Genomic DNA, 27,228 nt, shown 5'->3' with positions numbered 1-27,228 from the left:
AATTTGCAGGCGACATTGCTCCAGATTTGGAAACGGAAGATGAATTGATCGCCCTTGCACCCGCCTTTTCTTTGTGGGAGTCCATTGACAATGATATTTTAGCTGAGATTCCTGTATTGCAGGGGCTGAACTAGATGACTCCTTTCTAACTCTAAGACTCTATGATTCTTTGATACAGTGGTGCCCCGCAAGACGAATGCCTCGCAAGACGGAAAACTCGCTAGACGAAAGAGTATTCCGTTTTGGAGGTGCATCGCAAAACGAATCTACTATGGGCTTGCTTCGCAAGACGAAAATGTCTTGTGAGTTCCTGCAGGTCCCCCCCCTTTTTCTAAGCTGCTAAGCCTCTTATCAGCTGATCCGATCAGCAGATAAGCCGCTAAAAGCCTCTAAAAGCCGCTAATAGCGCTAATCCGCTAATCCGTCAATGGGCTTGCTTCGCAAGACGAAAAAACCGCTAGACGAAGAGAATCACAGAACGGATTCTTTTCATCTTGCGAGGCACCACTGTACCTTAAGTCAGCCTTCCCTATCCTAGTGTCCCCTGGATGGTGCCAGAATTTGACCCCCATCAGCCCCAGCCAGCAGGGCCAATGGTTAGGGATGATGATGGGAGCCCCACAACATCTAGGGGGCCACAGGTTCTCCGTTCTATGATCCCTGCGTTGAAGGATGGCAGAGTTATGATGGAGTTAGCTGGGGGCTGTAATGGCAAGCGACGGTCTGCTTTGGGGGATGACATTGGCCTCCTGTTCCCAGGAACCCCAGTCAACATGGCCGATGCTCAGGGGTGACGATGAGAATTGCAGCCCCCAAAATCTAGAGGGCACCAGGTGGGAGAAGTTTTATTAGGCAGGGTTTCTTTTCCTGCCGCTGGTTTGGAACTGCAGAACTGGAACGTGTCCAGAGGAGGGCAACCAAAATGGTCAAAGGCCTGGAAACGATGCCTTATGAGGAACGGCTAAGGGAGCTGGGCATGTTTAGCCTGGAGAAGAGGAGGTTAAGGGGTGATATGATAGCCATGTTCAAATATATCAAAGGATGTCACATAGAGGAGGGAGAAAGGTTGCTTTCTGCTGCTCCAGAGAAGCGGACACGGAGCAATGGATCCAAACTACAAGAAAGAAGATTCCACCTAAACATTAGGAAGAACTTCCTGACAGTAAGAGCTGTTTGACAGTGGAATTTGCTGCCAAGGAGTGTGGTGGAGTCTCCTGCTTTGGAGGTCTTTAAGCAGAGGCTTGACAACCATATGTCAGGAGTGCTCTGATGGTGTTTCCTGCTTGGCAGGGGGTTGGACTCAATGGCCCTTGTGGTCTCTTCCAACTCTATGATTCTATGAACTGACGGACAAACAGAAATCTGGTGGTAAAGTTTCCCCGCGCAGATTCTCTGAGCCTAAAGTAGTTTGCGAAGAAACCCGAGGCTGTCTTCTACAGTGGTACCTCTGGTTACGTACTTAATTTGTTCCTGTTAAGGTAAAATCTGGGTGCGGGGCTGCTCTGCCACCCAGCTCGTCGGACTAAGTCCGTGGGTCCCTGTGGAGGAAAATGAGCTCAGCCCGAGACAGGAGCAAGCTGCAGAAGATCCAAGTTTATTGCGCAACAGGTTCAAGGCGAGATTGAACAGTGGGAAAGGGGTGGCATGAACTTTTGAAACTTCCCTCCATGTCCCAGAATACAGTGCAAAATACATCCCAGTTACATCATAAATACATTAAGAAGAGGTTGGGTTACACAGATTACATCATGAATACATTAAGAAGAGGTTGGGTTACACAGGATTAACATATGGAGGAGGGAGGGGGGAATATGCAGAGCTGGAGATATGTGCAGATAAGCACATCCTGAGTACCGGTGATGAGAAGACAATGGTCCATGTATGCATAGTCTGCCACCTGGCATTGCCCGGAGGAAAGGCTTGGCAGAGTGATTTGACAGGATTAGGGTCTTGACACCTTGCTTGAGGGATTATGGAGGACAGGGGAGGTGTCATGGAGTCCTAGAGAAATTGAGCAAATTGGCACGTTGATTTTCTATGAATTTTATAGATTTTAGTCCCTTTTGACATTGACAATTGGAAATAAATGGATATATTGTAGCGAAGAAGAAGGTGAAGAAGACATGCCCCCCTTCCGTATCAGTCCGGAGGTCCATTCTTAACCTGAAACTGTTCATAACCTGAAGCAGCACTTTAGCTAATGGGGCCTCCCGCTGCTGCCGCGCCACCACCGCACAATTTCTGTTCTCATCCTGAAGCAAAGTTCTTAACCCGAGGTAATATTTCTGGGTTAGCGGAGGCTGTAACCTGAAGCATATGTGTCAGGGCTGCCACCCAGTCCCAGCTCACATAGGACCAAGTCAGCCAGCGTTCAGTTTCAAAGAGTCTTTATTGGATTACAGGTTCCATTTCCAAACTGCAATGTGCAGCCCTACTTCTTCTAGGTCAGAACGACGAAGACCCGTCTGAGTCTCCGCCTCTAGCGCACCAGCTTAATACCCTAGCCTTGCTCCACCTCCTGCGCCTTTCCTTCCGTCTCTGGGTCCTTCTGCCCCCCGGGTCTCTCCCTTCCTACTCTCTTCTGACGCGGACCCCCCTGACCCTTCCGCCTCCTTGCGGCGGGCTTTGGGACCCGGCTCACTCTCTGGGCTGCTGACTGCGCCAGCTTCCGCTACATTTGAACTTGGCGCGCGCGCCCAACTCTCCACTTTCCTCTTGATAGTTTCATCGCTCCCCGAGGTGGGCGTGACTACTCCTGACTCATGCCCTCCCTCCTTCTGAAAGTCTCCGGAACCCGATATCTGGTCCCCTTTCTCCCCGCTGCTCCCAGCTGGGCACGTGGGTCCCGATCTCCAACTGCTGCTCTCTGATCCCTCTCTGGACCCTTCTTCCTGGGGTGTCCCCCTGCTCTCCCCCCTTGCCCTGGCTGCTGGCGCTCCCTTCTGGGAATCCTCGGACTCGCTAGACAGGCTCGGTGATCTCGGGTCGTCATCCCCACTCATCCTTCCTTCGTATTCCTCCCCCTCGCTCTCTGTCTCCTCCCTTCTCTGCGTCTCTGCTCCTGAACCCCTGACATCCATCCCCCCCTCGAAGCCCCCCCTTCCCCCCTCCCCGCTTTCAAGGGTGGTTGGTGGGTGCTCCGTCATCACGGGAGTGAATGTCGGATACAGTTCGCTCCCCGTTGCTGGCCGCCAGCTGAAGACCTCCGAGTCTTCCTCCCCGCGTTCGTCAACTGTGATCTCCTCCGCCTCCATTTCGGTGCCGCCGTGCTCGAAACCAAGATCCTCCCCGCAAATGTCCATGTCAGTCTCTGCGTCTGTCGCCGGACCTGGTATCTCCTGCCACTTCCGGCGCCACTGCTCCTCTGGCCGATCATCCCACCAATACGAGTTATCGGACGCCGAACCCTCCGGTGACCCCTCTGGGGAACGTGTGCGCGGTGCGGGTTCCCCGTCCGAGTCGAAACCATGGAACGTGCTGGAGGAAAGCGTGGGCGTGAACAACCAGTCGTCGAAGAAGCCCGCTGGCATAGGTCTGTGTGGGAAAAGGGCATGAAACTCATCCTTTAGCAGGGGTTCCTCCAAGGCGTAGTCCGGCACCCAGCTATTAGCACTGGCCCGGGTGCCTTCCCTTGCTAGGAGATATTCTACTCCGTCTTCCCCCCATCTGGAGTCCAGAATCTCCGTGACTTCGTTGATGGGGTCCTGCTGTGGCAACCTTCCCGCCTCCGTCCGTTCCGGAGACTGACTCGGTGCCTGTGATGGCCTGGGATTCCGAGTCTGAGAGCGATCCGGAGGAATCCCAGCCGGCACAGGAGTCCCCGCCTCCAGGGCCGGCTGAACTGGGGCAAGGCCTAGATGCTGAGGAAACTCAAGAGCAGGCACCAGGTGAAACCATTCTGGCCCCAGAGGTGCTGGAAGACTCAGTGGCTACAGGTGAGCCTTCCCCGGGGCCTAGTAACCCTTCGGCCTCTCCTGAACTGCAGAGGCTTAGGGTAGAGAGGCGAAGGGAACTGGTGTCTCCCAGGAGGAGTGCTCGCCTTAAGGCCAAGAGAGGCGGGGCTTCTGGGGGCCGGGACCGGCCCCGGCCTTAGAAGAGGATAAAGGTCAGGCAGCCCGGGCCCAGGTTGTGGGAGCAACGTCGTTGTGGAGGATCTGCTTTACCCAGTCCTTGATCTGCACTCCCGGTGTGCCTGTTCCTCGCCCGGCTTCCTGTTTCTGACTCTCCGGTGTTCCTGTTCCTCGCCTGGACTCCAGCTTCTGCCCTACCAGTGTTCCTGTTCCTCGCCTGGCTACCTGCTTCTGCCCTACCAACGTTCCTGTTACCCCGCCCGGCTCCCTGTCTCGGACCTCGCGTCTCTTCCAGTGATCGTCTACCCTGCTAGAGACTCTGGACTGATCTTGGGCTACGGTAATAGTACCTTATCCCCCCTGGGACCAGCACAGTTTGCTCCCACCACACCCGCACTCCCTCTTTGTTGGGGTGCGTTCGGGAAGAGTCAGAGGCCATGGCCGACCAAGCGGCTACACTGTTGGCAATAGCCCAGGAGAACCAGGCTTTGAGGCACACCGTGCAGCAGCTCAGTAACGCGGTTACGGCACTGCAGCAGCGTTTGGACGCCCTACCGGCTCCTGGGGCCGACGCCCCGGCTTCTGGCAAGTACCCAGTGGCCTTGCCTGAGAAATTTGATGGGGCCCCGGCCAGCTTTCCCATGTTCCTTGCCCAGGCCAAGCTGTATATTCAGGGGCGCACCCGGAATTTCCCTGACGACCGCACCAAGGTGCATTTTTTGATTAGTTTGTTAAAGGACCAGGCGGCCAAGTGGGCGTTGCCGCTGCTCAGGCAAGACTCCCCCTTGCTGACAGACTACGGGGGGTTTTGCAATCTGTTGGAGGCCGCGTTCGGCAACCCCCAGAAGGGGAGTCAAGCCAACCGGGCGATTCGGCGGTTGAGACAGGGCAAGTCCACGGTGGCCGCATACACCACAGAATTCCGGCTGCTGGCACAGGACTTGACCTGGAACGACTCGGCTCTCCGGGACCAGTATCTCGAGGGGCTTTCAGATGAGATACTGGACCAGCTGGCCACAATGGAACGCCCCACCACGCTTGACACCCTTATTCAATGGAGTCTACAGATTGACGATCGGCTAGAGGACCGGCGTCAGGCTCGGGACCGCCGGCACCTCCAGTTCTTGGCCCCAGTGTCTACCAGCAGCCCCACGGGCCCAGCTAAGTCATTGGAGGAACCTATGCAGCTTGGGGCAGTGCGGCCACGCCTCTCCCCCGCAGAGAAGTCGCGGCGTCGGGAGGGGAATCTATGTCTCTATTGTGGCGGAAGCGGACACTATGCAAGGTCCTGTCCTGAGAAACGCCAGCCGCAGGGAAACCACCAAACCCCAGTAGCTGATGGCCCTGGCTACCTGGGGTCCCAAACAGCACAGAATGGGGCCGCACCAATTGAATTACAACACCTTATGGTTCCGGTACATCTATACCCTCCAGGAGGGCCATGGATTCTTACCCATGCGCTGGTGGATTCGGGCGCAACCCGCTCTTATATGGACGCTGCTTTTGCTGCCCAGCATCGGGTGCCACTTCGGAACAAGCCAGAACCGGTGCAGGTGGAGGCAATCGACGGACGGCCCCTGCGTTCGGGTGCCGTCACTCAGGAGACCCAGCCCCTGGTCCTGTGCCTCCAGCAGCACCGTGAGATGCGAACTCTGGATATTGCCTCCATGCCCCGGTTCCCCCTGGTGCTTGGGATGGACTGGCTGGAGGCTCACAATGTGCGGATTGACTGGGTCAAACGGACTGTACACTTCCCAGACCCCAGTTCTCCTGCTGAGACTGAGATGCTAGCAGCTGCGCCCACTGAGGAGGTTGCTGCAACGCTCCCCGCTGAATACCGGGACTATCACGACGTGTTTGAGGAACGGGGGGCAGACCAGCTGCCGCCGCATCGGTCCTTTGACTGTGGCATAGACCTCCAGCCCGGAGCGCCTCTACCGGTGAGTCGCTTATACTCGTTAACAGAGCCAGAGCGCGAGGCTTTACAGGACTTCTTGCGCAAGAACCTGGAGCGTGGGTTCATTAGGCCTTCTACCTCGCCCACTGCTGCGCCAGTGCTCTTTGTTAAAAAGAAATGTGGGGAGCTCCGCCTTTGCCATGATTACCGGGCCCTGAACAAAATTACCATCCCGGACCGGTACCCCTTGCCCCTTATTTCGGAGTTACTGGAGCGGGTGCAAGGGGCGCAGGTGTTCACCAAGCTAGACCTCCGGGGTGCCTACAATTTGATTCGGATCCGCGCCGGGGATGAGTGGAAGACCGCATTTGGGACCCGGTACGGACAGTTCGAATACCTGGTTATGCCCTTTGGTTTGTGCAACGCGCCTGCTGTGTTCCAACGGTACATCAACCACGTGTTCCAGGACTTGCTAGACAAGTACGTGGTGGTGTACTTGGATGACATTCTGGTTTACTCCCGTGACCCGGCGTGCCACGAAGGCCATGTCCGGACCGTGCTGCAGCGCTTGCGCGAGCATCGTCTGTATGCAAAGCTCAGCAAGTGCGAGTTTCATCAGCGGTCAGTGGACTTCCTGGGTCACCGACTCTCACCAGGTGGGGTGCAGATGGATCCTGGGAAGGTGGCAGCGGTTCGAGAATGGGCGGCACCTCGGAACCGCAAGGACCTACAGCGTTTCCTGGGGTTCGCCAACTATTACCGGACCTTCATTGCGGACTATGCTCACCGCACCACCCCGTTGACCCGACTACTGCGCCCCAAGACGCTGTTTTCCTGGGACAAGGAGGCGGAGGAGGCGTTTCAAGGGTTGAAGGCCTGTTTCCAGAGAGCGCCAATCTTGCAACATCCGGATCCTTCTCGACCCTTTGTGGTAGAGACTGACGCCTCCAGTACGGCTCTCGGTGCCGTCTTGTCTCAGCAGCACGGACCGGAAGCGCCACTTTTACCCTGTGCCTTCTATTCCCGCCAGCTCCTCCCAGCGGAGCGTAACTATACCGTGTGGGAGCGGGAACTACTGGCCATCAAGGTGGCCTTTGAGGTTTGGCGCCATCATCTTGAAGGAGCACGACACCCGGTGGAGGTGAGAACCGACCACCGGAACCTGGAATACCTCCAGACCACCCGCAAGCTGAACCAAAGGCAGATCCGGTGGGCGTTGTTCTTTTCCCGGTTCCAGTTCCGGATCCGCTACATCCCTAGCTCCCAAAACCAGAAGGCGGATGCCCTGTCCCGGAAACCCGAAGACAACGTAGACACGGTTCAGCAAGCAGCACCCACCACGATCCTACCACCAGCTGCATTCCTGGCCACCCAGGAGGTTGAGCCACTGCAGGCTCGGGTGCGGGAACAGCAGCGGGTCGACGCTTGGGCCCAGGAACGACTCCGGGAACTGGCCGAAGGATCATGCCCTCAGTATCCAGGGCTGGTCTCGCATCAGGGTCTTCTGCTGCACCACGGGCGCCTGTACATCCCATCAGGGCCGCTGCGGGCTGAGATTCTCCGGATGACCCATGATGCTCCAGCGGCGGGGCACTTTGGGCGGTATCGGACCACCCATCTGGTAAGCCGTGAGTTTTGGTGGCCCCGTTTGAAGGCCGACGTGGCTCGCTACGTCGCTGGTTGTGACGTCTGCAGGCGGGCCAAGGGGCCTACCGGGCGACCCCCCGGCCTTCTTCAGCCGTTGCCGGTTCCACCACGTCCTTGGCACACAGTTTCTTTGGACTTTGTAGTGGAGTTACCCCCGTCTCGTGGCTGCACCTGCCTTCTAGTTTTCTCCGACCACTTCACGAAGATGGTGCACTGTGCCCCCTGCCCATCCGTACCCTCAGCTAAGGAAACCGCGCAGCTGTACCTTCAGCATGTCTTCCGCCTGCATGGCCTACCTGAGCGTGTAGTGTCCGACCGTGGCGTTCAGTTCACGTCCCGGTTTTGGCGTGCTTTGCACCAGGCCCTCGGGACAGAGGTCTGTCTCTCATCTGCTTACCACCCACAGACTGATGGCCAGACGGAACGGGCGAACGCGGTGCTGGAACAGTACCTCCGGTGTTACTGCAGCTACCACCAGGACGACTGGGTCGACCACCTAGCGTTGGCGGAGTTCGCTTATAACAACGCGGTGAATGCGTCCACCCAGCAAACCCCGTTCCAAGCCAGTTATGGTTTTCATCCACGGTTGTTTCCGGATGTGCTGCCGGCATCTGCGGTCCCTGCGGTGACAGAGTGGCTTCAGGAGCTCCAGTCCCAGCAACAGCTGTTGATGGAGCAGCTGCGCCAGGCCAAGGAGGCGTACAAGGTCCAGGCCGACCGCCACCGCCAGGTGGGGCCGGAACTTCACGTCGGTGACCTGGTGTGGCTTTCCACTCGCCACCTCCACCCTTCTCGACCTTCGCGGAAGCTGGACGCCCGGTTCACCGGCCCGTTCCCTATCGTGAACCAGGTCTCGCCTGTGGCATTCCGTCTCCGGTTGCCAGCACACCTGAAGGTTCACCCGGTATTCCACAGGTCCCTTCTGAGTCCGGTGGCCCCACCCGACGAGTTCCACCCGAACCGTCCCCGACCGCAGCCAGTTTTGGTGCAGGGAGAGCCTGAGTACGAGGTGGAACGCATTCTGGACTCCCGATACCGCAGGGGAAGGCTGCAGTATCTCATTGACTGGAAGGGGTATGGGCCAGAGGACCGTTCCTGGGAACCAGCGGCCAACGTCCACGCGCCTGCCTGCATCCGAGAGTTTCATGCGGCGTACCCCAGCAAGCCGGGTCCGGACCCTCAAGTGAGGGGGGGGCCTGGGAGGGGGGATGGTGTGATGGCCTGGGATTCCGAGTCTGAGAGCGATCCGGAGGAATCCCAGCCGGCACAGGAGTCCCCGCCTCCAGGGCCGGCTGAACTGGGGCAAGGCCTAGATGCTGAGGAAACTCAAGAGCAGGCACCAGGTGAAACCATTCTGGCCCCAGAGGTGCTGGAAGACTCAGTGGCTACAGGTGAGCCTTCCCCGGGGCCTAGTAACCCTTCGGCCTCTCCTGAACTGCAGAGGCTTAGGGTAGAGAGGCGAAGGGAACTGGTGTCTCCCAGGAGGAGTGCTCGCCTTAAGGCCAAGAGAGGCGGGGCTTCTGGGGGCCGGGACCGGCCCCGGCCTTAGAAGAGGATAAAGGTCAGGCAGCCCGGGCCCAGGTTGTGGGAGCAACGTCGTTGTGGAGGATCTGCTTTACCCAGTCCTTGATCTGCACTCCCGGTGTGCCTGTTCCTCGCCCGGCTTCCTGTTTCTGACTCTCCGGTGTTCCTGTTCCTCGCCTGGACTCCAGCTTCTGCCCTACCAGTGTTCCTGTTCCTCGCCTGGCTACCTGCTTCTGCCCTACCAACGTTCCTGTTACCCCGCCCGGCTCCCTGTCTCGGACCTCGCGTCTCTTCCAGTGATCGTCTACCCTGCTAGAGACTCTGGACTGATCTTGGGCTACGGTAATAGTACCTTATCCCCCCTGGGACCAGCACAGTGCCGTTCCTGGTTCCTGGAACCTGTGCGGTGCCCTGTAGGGAGTGAGCACCGACCTGTGGAACACCGGATGCATCCTGGAACCCTCCGGTAGCACCAGCCGGAAAGCCACCGGGTTGATCTGCGCTTCGACTCGGTATGGACCGAGTTGCTTGTGCCCCAGCTTTCTCTTGGCTAACGATCGGGTCGGCACCGCGTGGGCTGCCAACCAAACCCAGTCTCCCACTCGGATCTCTTCGCCCACTCGCCTGTGCTTGTCAGCTTGTACTTTGTATGCGTGCTTCGCTAGCTCCAGCTGCCGTCTGAGTTGATCGTGGACCTCTTGCAACTCAGATGCGAAAGCGTCCGCCGTCTGCGGTTCCCCTTCCCCCATCCTGTCCAGTCCCGGGAAGGTTCTGGGATTCCTCCCATTGTTGGCGAAGAACGGCGTCACCCCTGTGGACACGTGCTTCGTGTTGTTGTAGGCGAATTCGGCGAGCGGCAGGTAATCCACCCACGTCGCAGGCTGTTGATTGGCATAGCATCTCAGGTACTGCTGCATGACGGCATTGACCCTCTCCGCTTGCCCGTTGGTCTGCGGGTGTCTTGCTGATGTCAGGTTGATCTTGACGTTCAGGAAGCCCATCAGCTTTTGCCAGAAATTCGAGATGAACTGGCGTCCGCGGTCGGACAGTATAGACCGCGGCAGCCCGTGCACTTTGAACACGTGATCTATGAACAGTTTGGCCGTTTGTTCCGCCGTGGCCACCTTCGCACACGGTATGAAGTGTGCCATCTTGGTGAACAAGTCCACCACCACTAGTACAGCCGTCTTGCCTCTCGAGCTGGGTAGATCCGTGACAAAGTCCAGGGCCACTCTCTCCCACGGTTCAAACGGCGTTTGCAGCGGTTCCAGCAGTCCCGCCGGTGGTTTGTGCACCGGCTTGGCCCTCTGGCAGGTGTCGCACCTCGCGACGTAGTCCGCGACTTCCCCCCTCAGTTTGGGCCACCAAAAGTCTCTTGCGACCAATTCCACCGTTTTTTCTGTGCCAAAGTGCCCGGCCGTGGGTGCGTCGTGCAGCTGCTGCAGTACCCTGGCGCGAAGTTCGTCTCCCGGCACGTAGATGGCCCCTTTACGTAAGAGCAAGCCGTCTCGTATCTGGAACTCGTCGCCCTTCGCCGTGCCCTTGTGCACCTCTGCCATCTTCGCCTGCGCGAAGGAGTCGTCCTGCAACGCCCGTCGCACCGCATCCAGGTCTACTGTGGCTGAAGCGCACGCCCACGCTGTTGGCGCGAAGATGTGCATGGCTGCCGCTGGCGTCGCCTCTTCGAGGTATTGCGGTTTTCGGGACAGTGCATCCGCCATGATGTTGGTGTCGCCCGGGACGTACTCAATTCGGAAATTGAAATCAGCAAAGAACTCCGCCCAACGTATCTGCCTCTGGTTCAGGAACCGAGCCGTGCGCCAGTGCTCCAGATTCTTGTGGTCCGTGCAGACCTGCACCGTGTGCTTGGCTCCGATCAGGAAGTGCCTCCACACCTTGAAAGCTGCATGAATGGCAAGCAACTCCCTATCCCAGATGGTGTAGTTCTGCTCCGACTTGCTGAGCTTTCTGGAGTAGAACGCCCCCGGCCGCCAGACCCCCTGTGGGTCCCTCTGCAGCAGGACCGCTCCCACTGCTCTATCGGACGCGTCTGTCTCTACCCGCAGCGGTCTGCTGGGGTCGATATGCAGCAGTTGCTCTTCCGACGCGAAGAGACGCTTGAGTGTCTGAAAGGATCGCTCCGCCTGCTCCGTCCAGACGAATTTCTTTTTCTTGGAGCTTAGCGTGTCCGTAATAGCCGCCGTCTGCATCGCGAACCCCTTGATAAACTTGCGATAGAAGTTGGCGAATCCGACAAACCTCTGGACCTCCTTCCGGTTGCGCGGGCTCTTCCAATCCAACACCGCACGAACCTTGGCGCTGTCCATGGCTAGCCCCTTGTCCGACAGCTTGTAACCCAAGAAATCCACCTCCGTCGTGTCGAACTGGCACTTCTCCAGTTTGGCGTACAGTCTATGCTGCTGCAGCCTCTTCAGCACCTCCCGAACGTCCTGGTCGTGTGCCTGCTGCGAGTCAGAGAATATCAGGATGTCATCCAGAAAGCAGACGCACTTCTTGTAGAGGAGTCCCGCCAACACGTGATGCATGAAAGCTTGAAAACAGTGAGAACCGTTTTGCAAACCAAACGGCATCACTCTGTATTCGTAGGTGCCTAGAGGCGTGAACATGGCTGTCTTCCACTCATCGCCCTCCCTCATGCGGATGAGATTGTACGCTCCTCGCAGATCCAACTTGGTGAACACGCGTCCCTTGCGCACCGTCGCCAGCAGGTCGTCAATCCTGGGCATGGGGAAATCGGAGGGCTTGGTCATCCTGTTTAAGAGGCGGTAATCCACCACCAATCTTTTTTGGGGCGTGTCCTTCTTCTTCACGAAGAAAACAGGACTGCCCCCTACTGCTCTGGACTCCCGGATGAAACCGCGCTGCAAATTGTGATCTATGAACTGTTTGAGTTCCTGTAGTTCGTCCTCAGACATGGAATATAGCTTCCCCTTCGGCAGCGTCGCCCCTGGCAGGAGGTCAATCTTGCAGTCATATTGCCTGTGCGGTGGTAGCTTGTCTGCCTCTTTTTCGCAGAAGACCTCCAGAAAGTCCGCGTATTTGTGGGGGACTGCTTGCAACGTTCCCAACTGCAGTTGTGAGTCCTCCTCCTCTCCCTCCTGCCTGGGCAGGATGCAGTGTTCTGCGCAGTAAGAGGAGCCGAAGATCAGCTGTCTCTGGTACCAAGCCAGCGTTGGACTGTGCCTGTCCAGCCAACTCATGCCCAACACAATGGGCGTGTCCGACAGTCGGGTGACATTAAAACTGATGACTTCCCTGTGGTTACCAAGTTGCATCACCATTGGTGGCATCTGCTTCACCACCTGCCCCCCTAGCAACTCTCTGCCATCCACTGTGACGACTTGCAGGGGCAGAGTGGCAGGCAGTAGCTTTATAGCGTGCTGCTCCACAAAATCCTGTGCTATAAAGTCTGCGTTGCTTCCAGAATCCACAGAAAGCGGCACTTCGATAGTGACGCCATTTGGTAGCTGGAGAGACGCTGTGAGCTGCACCACTGGTTTGGGTGGGAGGGGGTCCGTGGGTTGCAATATCGCTGGGGACTGCTTCACTGATGCGTCTGGCTGGGCCCCAGTGCCTCTGTCTCCAGCCAGACATCGTCGTTTCCCTGCTGAGTTTCGCTGTATTGCGTGGCCGCTTTCACCGTTGCGGAGGCTGCAGTGTGCTTGGAGCTCCTCTGGGGACACTCTTTCGCCAAGTGTTGAGAGCTGTCGCATATGTAACACTTCCGGGTCCCTCTAGGAGGTTTAGTCTTGACTGCCATCGGTGCAGAGGCTCTGGTAGCTGACTGAGCCCTGGCGCCTCCCACCTCCATAGGTTCCACCCCCCCTCCTGGCGGAGGTGTGGATTGCGCACGCGCTGCTTCCCTTGGAACGAAAGAGAAACTTCTCGCTGCTTCGCGCCCTCCACGTCCTTCATCTCTGCACCATGGACGTTCTTCCAGCCTCACCACCACAGTCAGCGCCCTTTGGACCACTTCTTGCGTGCTTCGGGGCCTCTCCCCCCTCGCAATTTCATCCTTAACAGCAGGGCTTAGACCCTCCCAGAACAGGTCCCTGACTGGGGGTGAATCCCGGTCCCATTCCAAGGCACTGACAAGCGCAAAAAAGCGGGCGTGGTACTGCCGTACGCTCGCCCTCCCTTGTTTCAGTCCATGAATCTCCCGTCGGGCAAGATCCACATCAATGGTAGACAAAAAACACGCATCCATTGCTTTGATAAAGGCATCTGCACTCTGAAGCGCCGGATCTTTATCCCTCCACAAATTGCGTAGCCACGCTTTAGCATCCCCATGCAAATGGGATAGTATAAACCCCACTTTCTCTTCCTCATCTCTAAAGTCTTTTGCCAGCAGTTGCAGTGCGCACATTACATCTGCTCGAAAATTGGGGTACTGTTGTAAATTCCCATCGAAGTGAGCCACAAGCCCTCCTGCTCTCCGTGCCAACCCGACCCCCTCCGGTCTGGGTCCCGGCTGCCCGTGCTTAACCCATGCTTCAAACCTGGCGTGGAGATCTCGGTAGGCGGCTGCCGCATCCTCCTCCCTTTTCTTGGATGCCAGTACCTCCGCATTCAATTGGGTAACTGCCTGTTGCAGCGCTGAAACTTTCTCTGCTTCCGTCATCTTTGCCAACTGTCGTGAGCTTGCTCCCAAACACCGATCCCCTCCTCCAGCTGCTTCTGTCTCCGCTGCGAGATATCAGGTGTCAGAAGCTTAAGAGACGGGTCTTACTGTCAGGGCTGCCACCCAGTCCCAGCTCACATAGGACCAAGTCAGCCAGCGTTCAGTTTCAAAGAGTCTTTATTGGATTACAGGTTCCATTTCCAAACTGCAATGTGCAGCCCTACTTCTTCTAGGTCAGAACGACGAAGACCCGTCTGAGTCTCCGCCTCTAGCGCACCAGCTTAATACCCTAGCCTTGCTCCACCTCCTGCGCCTTTCCTTCCGTCTCTGGGTCCTTCTGCCCCCCTGGGTCTCTCCCTTCCTACTCTCTTCTGACGCGGACCCCCCTGACCCTTCCGCCTCCTTGCGGCGGGCTTTGGGACCCGGCTCACTCTCTGGGCTGCTGACTGCGCCAGCTTCCGCTACATTTGAACTTGGCGCGCGCGCCCAACTCTCCACTTTCCTCTTGATAGTTTCATCGCTCCCCGAGGTGGGCGTGACTACTCCTGACTCATGCCCTCCCTCCTTCTGAAAGTCTCCGGAACCCGATATCTGGTCCCCTTTCTCCCCGCTGCTCCCAGCTGGGCACGTGGGTCCCGATCTCCAACTGCTGCTCTCTGATCCCTCTCTGGACCCTTCTTCCTGGGGTGTCCCCCTGCTCTCCCCCCTTGCCCTGGCTGCTGGCGCTCCCTTCTGGGAATCCTCGGACTCGCTAGACAGGCTCGGTGATCTCGGGTCGTCATCCCCACTCATCCTTCCTTCGTATTCCTCCCCCTCGCTCTCTGTCTCCTCCCTTCTCTGCGTCTCTGCTCCTGAACCCCTGACAATATGTAACCTGAAGCGTATGTAACCCGAGGTACCACTGTATTGGCATTTGAATACAATCCCCTCCACACCCTATATCCCCCCCCCCATATCTTTGATTTTTGTTTTCCCAACCACCCCCAATTTAGAACGCTGCAAGGCTTTTTCTTTTAATCGAAAACAAAACACGCCCACACAAAGGTGTTTCTGTGAAACTTTGGGTTATTTTTAGACATTGCCTTCAAGTCATTGGCAAGATTTGATGATTTTCTTAAAGCATCCCTAAACGCTGGAATGCGCAACTAAAATATGCAGTTGTTTGGAATATCCGGAGGGAGCTGGTCATTTCGGGTCAAATTTGAAGTCTGTGTGGAATTTTCAGCTCTGCTTGTTTGTGTTTGTGTGTGATGGGTCCCTCAAAACACTCATGAGTCTCTGAAATTGCTTCTTGTTTGCCTGGAGTTATTTTATTTTCTAGGTAGACCAGAAGCTTAACAGGAGTCAACAGTGTGATGCAGCAACAAAAAAAAGGTGATGAAATCCTAGGCTGCATCAACAGAAGTTTAGTGTCTGGATACATTTAGGGAAAGGTCCGTATAGTTAAAGCTATGGTTTTCCCAGTAGTGATGTATGGAAGTGAGAGCTGGACCATAAAGAAGGCTGATCGCCGAAGAATTGATGCTTTTGAATTCTGGTGCTGGAGGAGACTCTTGAGAGTCCCATGGACTGCAAGAAGATCAAACCTATCCATTCTTAAGGAAATCAGCCCTGAGTGCTCACTGGAAGGACAGATCCTGAAGCTGAGGCTCCAGTACTTTGGTCACCTCATGAGAAGAGAAGACTCCCTGGAAAAGACCCTGATGCTGGGAAAGATGGAGGGCACAAGGAGAAGGGGACGACAGAGGACAAGATGGTTGGACAGTGTTCTCGAAGCTACCAGCGTGAGTTTGAGCAAACTGCGGGAGGCAGAGGAAGACAGGAGTGCCTGGCGTGCTCTGGTCCATGGGGTCACGAAGAGTCGGACACGACTAAACAACTAAACAACAACAACATTTAGGGAAGTAAGAGGACCACTGTATTCTGCCTTTGTCAGACGACACTTGGAATACTGTGTCCAGTTGTAGGTGCCACAATTTAAGAAGAATATCGACAAGCTGGAATATGCAACCAAGAGGAACAAGGGTCTGGAAACTAAGCCTTATGAAAAACAGCTGAGGGAGCTGGGTATGTTTAGCCTGGAGAAAGAAGAGGAGACTGAGAGGAGATATGATAGCCATCTTCACATATCTAAAGGGCCATCACATGGAAGATGGAGGAAGCTTGTTTTCTGCTGCTGCAGAGGCTAGGACTTGAACCAATTGACTCATATGACAAGAGATACCGACTAAACATTAGGAATACATTTCTGGCAGTGCAAGCTGTTTGACAGTGGAACAGACTCCTTCAGAAGATGGTGGGTGCTTTTCAACAGAGCTTGGGTGCCCATCGGCCAGGGATTCTTTATCTGTAATCACTGCACTGCAGCTTAGAGTTGTAGTGTAAATGTAAAGGTAAAGGACCCCTGGGTGGTTAAGTCCAGTCAAAGGCGACTCTGGGGTTGCTGCACTCATCTGGTTTTCAGGCCAAGGGAGCCGGCGTTTGTCCACAGACAGCTTTCTGGGCCATGTGGCCAGCAGGACTAAACCGCTTTTAGTGCAACGGAACACCATGATGGAAACCAGAGTGCATGGAAACACCATTTACCTTCCCACTGCAGCAGTACCTATTTATCTACTTGCACAGGCATGCTTTCAAACTGCTAGGTTGGCAGGAGCTGGGACAGAGCAACTGGAGCTCACCCCATTATGGGGATTCGAACTGCCAACCTTCCGATCAGCAAGCCCAAGAGGCTCAGTGTTTTAGACCACAGCGCCACCCACTCCCCTAGAGTTGGACTAGACAATGCTTTCAACTCTGTGCTTGTATGATTCTGAATGCTGGCTACACCTTCTCTGAAAAAAAACCCTCAAGCGTCCTCCTTATGTTTTGGATCTCAGTTTAAAAAAACAAACAAAAAACTTTTGCTCTTTAGGGCAAGAATTCCCCAGCTTATGTTATCGGGCATCATAAAACCCTGTGACCGTTGGAGTTACTGATTAACGCCTAGCCCTGCCTTGGGCTTTTTGTTTTTTAAAAAAATGACAACCACCACGACGTCACTGCCTTTCCCGGAGCAAGCGGGATGTTCGGAGAGCAAACAAAGCCTTCGCTCTGTGTTGGCCGGACAAAGCGCCTTTATAAAAGGAGCTTCCAAATGCACACATGCAGTCTGAAGGGGGCTGCTGTGCTGTCGCTGAGGCCGCCATTGTTTCCTATGGAAGGCTCCGGGGATCACTTACATACTGAGAGCGAAACTGTCTCTCCAGGCAGGGAGACAGGGCAGCTGGGGATGGCAGAAGGCGAAGACGCTGCGGAAATGGACCTGCCGGAGACATCCAAAGGGCCGATACACCAAGAGGACGGTGGTCCATTAGATGAGGCTGATCCTACAGAAGAGGGCAAGGGTTGCTGTTCCCCTGCCGCGGAAGGCCCGGATCCAAATGCTGCCCAGTTAGGCACTCCAGAACCGGTGCCCTCAGCACCCTTGGAGCTGCCCGCTTTGACGGAGACTTCTGTGCCGCCGGTGGCCGACCTGTGCCATCCGCACCCCTCCAAAGTCTCGCTGGCCGAGATGGATTGCCTCATCTGCTTCAACCGGTACAGCGCCTGCCGCCTGCCCAAAGTCCTGGCCTGCCAGCACGTCTTCTGTGCCGTCTGTTTGAAGCTCATCCTGAGGAACGAAGACCACACCTGGGTCGTCAGCTGCCCGCTCTGCCGGAAGGCCACCGTCGTTTTCGGAGGCCTGATCTGCAGCCTTCACAACAAGGAGGACGTGGTGGGCCGGCTGGGCAGCCCCGGCCTGGACGCCGAGGTCGCATGTCCGCCAGACCCTCCTGGCACTGGCCTCACTGATGGCAACACCGCCTCTGAGAATGATGCCATCAGGGGACCAAGCCGGGCAGCGGCCAAGAGGCTGGTGCTGCTCTTGCTGCTGGTGGCTGTCCTTATCGTCCTGGTCCTCCCCTTCATGTACACGGGGATGTTGAAGTGGGTGCTTTGCTCTGTGGTGGTCCTGGGGCTCATCATGTCGGTGCTGCTTTGCTGCAACCCCAGCTGGAGCTGCCCAGATCTCTTGCGGTCTCCCTGGAGGTGGAAGGAGAGACAGGCGGCGCCGGTTGCTTGAGAAGACCGCCATGCTGTGGTTTCCTTATTCGCGGGTCGGGAGCATTGCATGGCCCCATCTACGGATCCCGTGCGTTTGGGGAATGTCGTAGCGGTTGAAGTTTCTCACTCGGAGACCTTGAGCCAGGGCATCTGTCGTCCGATGCTGGGAGAAGGACCAACAGAGGCCTTCCTTCTTTGGGTCATCATCGTACAGATCAGGCAGAGGCCCGTCCTGTCGCTGGACCAGAGGGTGAGGAGGGTGGAGAGTTTGCTAACACAACCCCTGATGCCTGTTCCCGTTGAGCCACAGCCCCGCATGCCCCACAGCGGGAGCCTACAGAGAGACACAAACACAGCTCCCTGTTGAGTTTCGGGTGGTTTCACCCAAAGATCGCCTGCCTCGCTGAATGATTTGTTGTTGCCGGAGAATGTCTGGCTCTGTTTCGCTGCAAGGCAACCGAGCTTCTGGCTTGAAGAAAGCGGAGTCGGACCTCTCCGTAGAGCGTGGTCAGTGGCTGTTAAGCATGTCAACTAAGTAGAACCTCCACGTGCACATGCAGTCTACCTGTGAATGCTGAAAGGCCAATAGCAAAGGCTGCTGCTTTCATGTTCTGCTTCTCCAGGGGCATCTGACGGGCTGCTGTGACCACAGGATGCTGGACTAGACGGGCCTAGATCAGGGTTGGGGGAGCATCTGTGGTCTTCTGGATATTGCTGGACCACAAATTCACACCACCCCCTAACCATTGGTCATGTTGACTGCAGATGATGGGAGATAGAGCCCAACAAAAGCAGTAGGGTCATGGGTTAGCCACCCCTGGCTTGGATGGATCCATCAGGGCTTCTCTTAGGATCCCCTTAATGCAGATTACCTGCTGTTTAATTTCCCTGATTGTCCTTGCAGTTGGGCGTTTGTTTTTAAAGAGTGTTTTTTCCATCAAGATGAAATTGAGATTCCTCTACCTTTCTGTGTGAGAGAGGTTGGCTATAGCAGGGAGCTCCAGCGGCCACCAAGCCCCAGTGGTCAGGGATGATGAAGGGAGCTGGAGTTCCCCATCCATGGATTAAGTAGCCAGAAAAGGCTCAGTCCTCCAGGTATCATTTAACGCAAAGTAAGGGTGGATCTTTATGGGCACCATTTAATGCAAAATGCAAAAGGGCTTATTCCTGTGTGCCTGTTATTTCTGCAAAGATTCTGATGAACAAAAGATCTGTGATGGCAAATACAGCACAAACGCAACTCGGGTATCTCTGCAAATACAGTAAGGGCAGTTGAAACACTCAGTATTATCAAAATGTACTGTGTTTTCATTTTTACAAAATAGTGTATATATTTAATAGGTTTTCATATGTATAAATAGACAATTTGCCTTGTGAGTTTTTGTCTCTGTCCTTTTGTTTCTTTCTCCCTGCTCCAAATGTGACAAAGTACCTGCCATCACCAACAAGATATGCTGTTACTCCCCAGTGACTAGTTAGTAGAAACCAAACTGGCCCATTCTGTATGGAAGGAAAGCACTTTACCTGTGTTGATCTCTGGCTGTGACACAGACATTGTTGAAGGGAGAAGAGGCAGAGCATACAAGATTTGTTGGAACAGCTTATCACTGCTCTCATGCCTCTAACTGCAACATGATCCTCAACCTAACCCACAATTGCTTAATTCACACGCTGCAATGAACATTACCGCCTGATGCCTGCAGGCTAAGCTGCTGTTAAAGGCACAAGAGCACTCCAGAGCAGCTTTTATTTCTGGTCAGTTGGCAACCTTATGTTCAAAGACACCTTTTCTCTGCTGAATCCATTACACTTTACAGAGTAATCTGGTGCACTTAAATCAACTGCGTTCAGTGGTCCTCAACTGCCTAGTGTTCAGGATTTGTAGCTAACTCTTTGTCACAATTTCCAAAACCTGATTGGCTGAGTCGTGGGAACTTCTGATTGGCCAGAGGCCTTATATAAACTGCCCTGCCACTGAGTGAAGGCTCAGTAGTGTGAGGAGCTCCCTGCTTGCTTATCAGCGATGGGCAATGCATTCCCATTAGCTATCACAGCCCACCTAATAATGTCCCCAGCTTCCTTTACTTGCGCCCTCCCCAAATATTGGACTACAACTCCCATCTGCCCCAGGGACAAAGACAGGCATTGTCAGGCTCCTCCAGGTGAGCTGCTTATTCAACAGTCATCCTGATTTGCTTACACCAAAGCTTATGCGGAGATTACGCTAGATTGCATTTGTTTCCCTTTGCTTGTGGGGAGGCTATAAGCCTTCCTATTGATCCTTCGCTCGTCCCACACTTTCCAATGCATTTCTCGGTCACTTTCCTTACAGCAGACAGCTCATTTTATAAAAGATGGGTTTCTTGAAAGTACTTCAATCCACTTCAATTGTGCTGGCTGAAATTTCCCTAGATGCACGTAAAACTGGAGGTGCCTGGAGCCCAACAACATCTGAACATGTTCCTCACACCTGTCTTAGACTGACCTCTCATTCCACTTCCACAAGGCATGTGTTGTTAAACATTCTGTGTCCACACACACCCAACTTCCCAGTCGCTGCTTGGACACATTTCCTCCAGCGAATTTAGTCTCCGACAGGAGGCTGGACTAGATGAACCACTGGTCTGATTCAGCAGACTCATCTTACTTTCATATGGCCTTGTGTCTCCACCAATGCATGGCGTGCTTGTACTGTCTGGGCTTGAGACCACTTGCAACCCCGCTCTGTCGGCGACAGAGAAGATAGAGAGCCTACCGTACTTTGATTTGGGGGTGCTCTTGCTTAGATGATACATTTGAAGCAGCAGGTCACAAATCTGGTCCATGGCACACAATGGGCCAAAATGCTCATCCTCAGAGACAAACCAGCCTCCGGTGCAGCTAAAGGGTTAAAGCCAAGGTTTTGTGAGTTCTAAATGGGACCCAGGCCAATAATCTGCCCTCTGTTTTCTGAACCAGTTGAATTTCCCTGTTCTCCAAGGGCAGCCCCATGCTGAGTGCATTGCAGTAGCCCATCTTGCTGTGCCTTCGGCGGGGGCGGGTTGTATAGAACAAAATCTGAACTTCCCCACTTCTCTTTTTTCTAGAAGGAGCAGCATGGGCTTTTACAGAAACAGAGGCTGGATCTAGACACACCAAAGAAGCGTTCCAGTTAAATGCGTTGTAAACTTTGTGCGAGAAATCAGGTTGGCAAAAGCGGAACTCCACAGCGCCATCTGGTGTTATATGCATATACAACGCATATAAAGCACTTTTTCTTTGCCAGTGTAGCTGAGTCCAGAACTGTGTTCCTAGAACGGGACGAGCAAGATTTCAAACGCAGAAGATTTGTTCTTTGGCAATTTGCATGGGCCAAAACAGGAGAAGGATTTGGGGAGGAGAGGGACTGATTAAGTTTGCTTTTAGAGGGGAACCTCCCAAATCTGCACATTCCGAAAGAATATTGTTGTAAATAAAAATATGCCCTTTTCCCTTATGGGGTATCCAAGAGCCCATATAGAGTCCTTACATAGGTTCCCTATTGGTAGGAGAAAATAACAGAGGCCAACCAGAGAATATTGAGAAGCAAAGCAGCTAGTAAGCTTGATCTTTATTGATCTGTTGCAACAGGGTACTCCCCTCACACGCAGGAGAGGAAGAGGACCCAGAACAATGGCATGCAAGGCCTTATAAAGACTTTGAAATTCCCATTCTCTAGATCAAGACCACCCCCAGAAACATTATGCATACATCACAGAAGGGGTGTAACCTAAGACCACCCCTCAGATACATCCCACCTACATCACAGAAATTTAAATGTTGTTTTTCTCTTGTCCTTGTTTATCTCCTGTCTGGCAGGTTACTTGATTGGATTTCCTGGGGAGCCTGGCCATTCTTTTGTAGTGGTAAAATACTTATTTCCTGGGCCAGGTCACAGGCTCACACCTTATTCAAACAGACATATCCTTGAGACAGGATTTGTGAGGAAAGAGACAATGGGGAGGCTTTTCCAGGTTAACCTTGCAGAGAAACATTGGCTCAGTTTAGGAATCAAAATGGTTCCAGGTTGGCTTTCCTGTGCTGATCTATGTATGTGCAGTTATGAACATTACTATATATCTAAGACCATAAAATTCCTATCACAATATGCAAAATGAAACACAACCAACCTTTGAAATTAGCACTTCTCTGATTTTTTTCAATGCAGTTCTCCCCTCAAGTAATTTGTACAAAAACCACAGGTGTTGGTGTAAAGCGTGCATAAAAATGCATATTTAACTGAAAACAACACACACACAATGCACTGTATTAAGGGGAATCGCATAGCAAAAAGGTGTAGATCAATAGTTCCCAAAGTAGGCAACACTGTCTCCTCGGCGGGGGAATTACGGGGGGGGGGGAGGGTGCTAAGAGGCAAGGAGATGGCGGGAGGGGGCACTGGAGGTGTAAATGACCATCAGACTTTGAAAAGCTGGTATCCCTGGATGAAGTTCACTCGTTCCATTGAATGATGAATTAAACTCAATAATTTTTATTGGATTTTGAATAAATGTGCAATTAATTGTCACTGTTTTGAATTTTATGGTGCCGTTATCTTCCTTGTTGTTTAGTTGTTTAGTCGTGTCCGACTCTTCGTGACCCCATGGAGCAGAGCACGCCAGGCACTCCTGTCTTCCACTGCCTCCTGCAGTTTGGTCAAACTCATGCTGGTAGCTTCAAGAACACTGTCCAACTATCTCATTCTCTGTCGTCCCCTTCTCCTTGTGCCCTCCATCTTTCCCAACATCAAGGTCTTTTCCAGGGAGTCTTCTCTTCTCAAGAGGTGGCCAAAGTATTGGAGCCTCAGCTTCAGGATCTGTCCTTCCAGTGAGCACTCAGGGCTGATTTCCTTCAGAATGGAGAGGTTTGATCTTCTTGCAGTCCATGGGACTCTCAAGAGTCTCCTCCAGCACCAGAATTCAAAAGCACCAATTCTTCAGCGATCAGCCTTCTTGATGGTCCAGCTCTCACTTCCATACATCACTACTGGGAAAACCATGGCTTTAACTATACGGACATTTGTTATCTTCCTTAGTCAACCACTATTATAAATAATGCTTTTTATAGGGTAGGGCAAGGAGGACTGGGGATAAGTTTATGGAACTGAGGGGTCAGACAGACCTGGAAAAGTTTGGGAACCGCTGCTGTAGATTAAGCAAAATTGCATCGGGGGGAAATTACACTTGTGCTGACAAATTTTCATGAGGTTCTTCCTTTTTTATTTTTATTTTTTAAATTGAGGATTGCTCTAGGGATGTGAGGAGCTGAATATAAGGCCCTGGAAATGAGAAACAGAGAAAATTGGGATTGACAGGCCAGTCCATCCCTCCCTCCCACATGCCTGCGGAAAAAAGAATCAGAATATGTCACAATGCAAAGCTTACTAAAAATAATAATAATAGGAAGACGGCAGAGAGCTTTAGCTTCTGAAGAGGCAGGGAAGACTGGCAGCCGGTGGGCGAGGGTAGGTTTATCTTAAGAACAATAGGGGGTCCATTTTCAAAGAGCTTCGCAGGCTTCAAAGGAGGAAGGACCTGTTACTCCGTCAAAAAAAAGGGACAGGGCTAACCATCACTTAAGCACCTGATTCCCTAGGACAAAGAATCATAAAACGAGGAGCGATTCAGAAAGCGGGCTTAAGTTTCTGAAGGCCGCATGCCAGTGATGGGCAGAGCAACAGCCAGAGCTGTCTTTCCCATAGGGTTTAGTGGTGCGTTGCGCCAGGGCGCCGACCTCTGAGGGACACCTAGTGAGTAGGGGAGCTGCGCGGCTTTGCCGGCGGCCTCCCCTTTACCTGAATGCCCGCTAGCTGCGCCCTATCAATCATATGGCTGGCGGGTGTGCAGCTTGCCTCCCAAGCCTCCGCAGGGATTGCTCTCCCGCAGCGGCATGGGGGAGAGTTGCGCCCCCCCCCATGGCTGGCAGTGTGCAGCTTCGCCCCCATCCCCACTATCCGTGGTAATTGGGGACGCTGGGCAGATATTTGCACCCCGGTGCCACATCTGCTAAAGACGGCCCTGGCCATAGCCAGCAGTAGACGAAGCAACAAATGCAAATTTGGCCTCTATACAGTAGCTAAAAGGGACGTGGGTGGCGCTGTGGGTTAAACCACAGAGCCTAGGACTTGCCAATCAGACGGTTGGTGGTTCGAGTCCCCGTGACAGGGTGAGCTCCCCTTGCTCGGTCCCCGCTCCTGCCAACCTAGCAGTTCAAAAGCACGTCAAAATGCAAGTAGATAAATAGGTACCACTCCAGCGGGAAGGTAAATGGTGTTTCTGTGCGCTGCTCTGGTTCGCCAGAAGCGGCTTAGTCATGCTGGCCACATGACCTGGAAGCTGTACGCCGGCTCCCTCAGCCAATAAAGCGAGATGAGCGCCACAACCCCAGAGTCGGCCACAACTGGACCTAATGGTCAGGGGTCCCTTTACCTTTTTACAGTAGCTTAGTTTTGACACACCCTTCTCTTATCCTCCAGGCAAGCGAGAGGCACAGTCAGAGTTTGACATACTTTTCAGCCAGGCATAAACACTTGAAGAGGGTCAAAGCAGGCCTGGAAAAGGGCATGGCCTGGGAGGGTGGAGGGTGTGGCTTGGGAAGGCCCTGAGGGCCAAATGGAGAAGCCCAGTGGGCCGCAATCAGCACCTACGCATTAGGTTCACCCTGCAACTGACTGGCAACAGCTCTCCAGGGTTTCAGATGGCGATGCCAGGAACTGAACCTGAGACCTTCTACATGCAAAATAAAACCCCAAACCTTTCTGGTTTGGATTCTGCTGAGGTTTATAGACAGAAGAGTCTGTGAAGGGCCACATACCGTATTTTTTGCTCCATAAGACACACTTTTTTCTTCCTAAAAAGTAAGGGGAAATGTCTGTGCGTCTTATGGAGCGAATGCATGGTCCCTGGAGCCGAATTGCCCAGGGGCAAAAAGCAGATCATGGTTTTGTGTTTTTTTAAAGAGGGAAGTGGGTGTTGAAACAAAGCCGCTGATTGTTTGCCGATCGGGGAGAGAGATAAGGGACGCTAGAGATAAAGGAGGCTGCCTGGGAGGGGGGAGGAAAAGAGAGCAAATTTGCAAAGGGGGGAAACAGGAAGACTAAAGCAGTAAGGAGAGAAATTAGAAGAAAAGGAAGAGCAAAAAACTGCTCCAGCTAAGGAAAAGACACTAAGGCAAGCAAGAGGGAAATGAAACAGCTGATCGGTGGGATCGGAAGAGAGATAAGGGACTTAGCTGAGGCTGCCTGGGAGGGGGGAGGTACAAGCCCATGGATCCTCAGGATTTTTACATTGGGTCACCCAAATTCACCATCAGATCACATAGCATGTCCATGGCTACAGCCTGCACCAAAATAATCATGCATCCACTGTTGCGTGGGGCTGCAATGGTGCAAAAATGTGGTTACAAAGCACGGATCCACATGGATCCTCAGGATTTTTGCATTGGGTCACCCCAAATTCACCATCAGATCACATGTCTGTGGCCACAGCATGAACCACAAAAATCATACATCCATTGTTTCATTCAGAATATTTTTTTTTCTTGTTTTCCTCCTCTAAAAAAACTAGGTGCGTCTTATGGTTAGGTGCATCTTATGGAGAGAAAAATACAGTATATAGGCAAGGTGACTATTTCTGCATTGGGAAAATGAGGGATCGCATCATGGGGGGTGGGGCGGCAGATTTGCACAGAAAGTTCCACACGCTCCTTTATTTGCAGGTGAGCAATTTAAAATTATGGTTGTGATTTAAATAGAAATGTATGCGACACATCACACCATGGTAGGATGAGAATTTTTTTAAAAAGAAATCTGTCTGCCAGAGAAGAGCAATGCTGGCTAGAGGATGGACAGACCTGTGTGGGTTATTCCTGAGATATCTCCATATAGTTTTTATATGGGCACATCACAACCCCCCCCTAGATTAACATCACCATCCTGTGCCAAACTTCAAGCCCAGAAAACAAATGGAGGCCCCTCAAGCCTGTCTTACTGGGCCTGCTTTTGCCAGATGGTTGGTGTATAAATAAGACATTATTATTATTATTATTATTATTATTATTATTATTATTACCCCTCCCTCTGCTGACATGTGGCCCCCGGAAGCTTCCCCTGAAGAGAATGTGGCTCAGATTGAAAAAGGTTCCTCACTGCTGTTTTTAAAGAGGGAGCCCTGTTTATCTATTTATTATCATGTGGGGGAGGTCGTCTAAGTATTTAACCTTTTACTTGGAATCCGGTTAATGCAATAAATTGAAAAAGAAATCCCAGGAAAAAGATAGATTATTTGTTTCTTAAATTAAAAAATAAGGAAGAGAGAAAGGGAAAATAATATAGAAGTCTTTCTTACACTGAAGAACGATTAGGTTGTGATTTAACACTTTCACAGCAATATTTAGATTTATTAATGAGTTATGGAAACGTAACGGCAATTTCCGTAAGCACATTAAACATGTATAGGGACTATTTAGTAATCTTTAGTGATGCATCGATGTAAAGGCATATTTTCACCGTGCAGCTTATACTTTTGAAAAACATGCTATTACCTTAAATAAACATTCAATAAGGAGCACTGTGCAACGTCTTAATCTGCAGATAACAGATTAAAATACATATGAAATTTTTTTTAAAAAAATTGTTATTAAATTTTTGTTTTATATATTTATTTTTAATATATATATTCATTGTTATTAAAATTTATTTTTATTTTTCCAATTAAAATATATTTTTCAAAAAACTTTTCCAAACTCTTGCAATCTTGGGCAACCCCCTCTGAGAATTCCCTTCCCCGAAATAAGAGGCAGGTTTTTGCCTTTTTTGCATGCTCCGCCCACCCAAAAATGAAACTATCGGAGGGCAAAGTCAGCGCTTCCAAGTCTAGAGTCCAGATTTGAGAGCCTTTCTCCTTCCGTTCGCTGCTACGAAGTTTGCGCAGCCTCCCGCTCCCTCGCGTGCCGCTTACGCCAGCCTCCTGCCGGAAGTGCCCTCTCAGAGTAGCGCTCTGGCGCAGCTGTCGGCGTAAGAGGGGCCTAAGCCGGCTTTTACAAGCCTCGGACTGGAGTGATCGCTCGGCCGGCGGACGTCGCGGGGAAGGCGGGGACGAGTCGGGAGTCCGGATGCGGCCGTTTTCCACCTCGAGGGCGGCCAGGTGGGGTTTCGAGGCAGAGGGGAGAGGATTTAGACGCGGGGTGGAGTGGGGGGGAAACTTCATTTTTTAAAAAATTAAGGGGTGGGGGCGTGGCTTTTTGCTACCCCCCCAAAAAGTTGGACTGTAGTAGACTTTATCTCCCCCCAATATTAGGATGGATAAAGAAAGGGAGTGCTGGTGGGTTTCAAATGGTATTTACCA

At 53.0% G+C, this 27,228-nt stretch overlaps 2 protein-coding genes across 2 annotated transcripts in view; both read left to right on the top strand.

Annotated features, from left to right (window-relative positions):
- Nucleotides 1-16,529: 16,529 nt before the first annotated feature.
- On the top strand, nt 16,530-20,082 carry RNF186 (ring finger protein 186). Its single transcript, XM_083512430.1, has one exon. The coding sequence runs from the start codon at nt 16,845-16,847 to the stop codon at nt 17,883-17,885; it is 1,041 nt and encodes a 346-aa protein (XP_083368556.1). The 5' UTR covers nt 16,530-16,844; the 3' UTR covers nt 17,886-20,082.
- Nucleotides 20,083-26,717: 6,635 nt separating this feature from the next.
- TMCO4 (transmembrane and coiled-coil domains 4) overlaps nt 26,718-27,228 on the top strand; it is a 43,567-nt gene continuing 43,056 nt past the window's right edge. The window contains exon 1 of the mRNA XM_083514684.1: nt 26,718-27,027. The gene's annotated coding sequence lies outside the window, so the exon portion shown is untranslated. The remainder of the gene's footprint in view (nt 27,028-27,228) is intronic.

Source organism: Podarcis liolepis, assembly GCF_965112155.1.
Source record: "Podarcis liolepis genome assembly, chromosome: 7".
Taxonomy (NCBI): Eukaryota; Metazoa; Chordata; class Lepidosauria; order Squamata; family Lacertidae; genus Podarcis; species Podarcis liolepis.
This window is presented reverse-complemented; position numbering and strand designations above follow the sequence as displayed.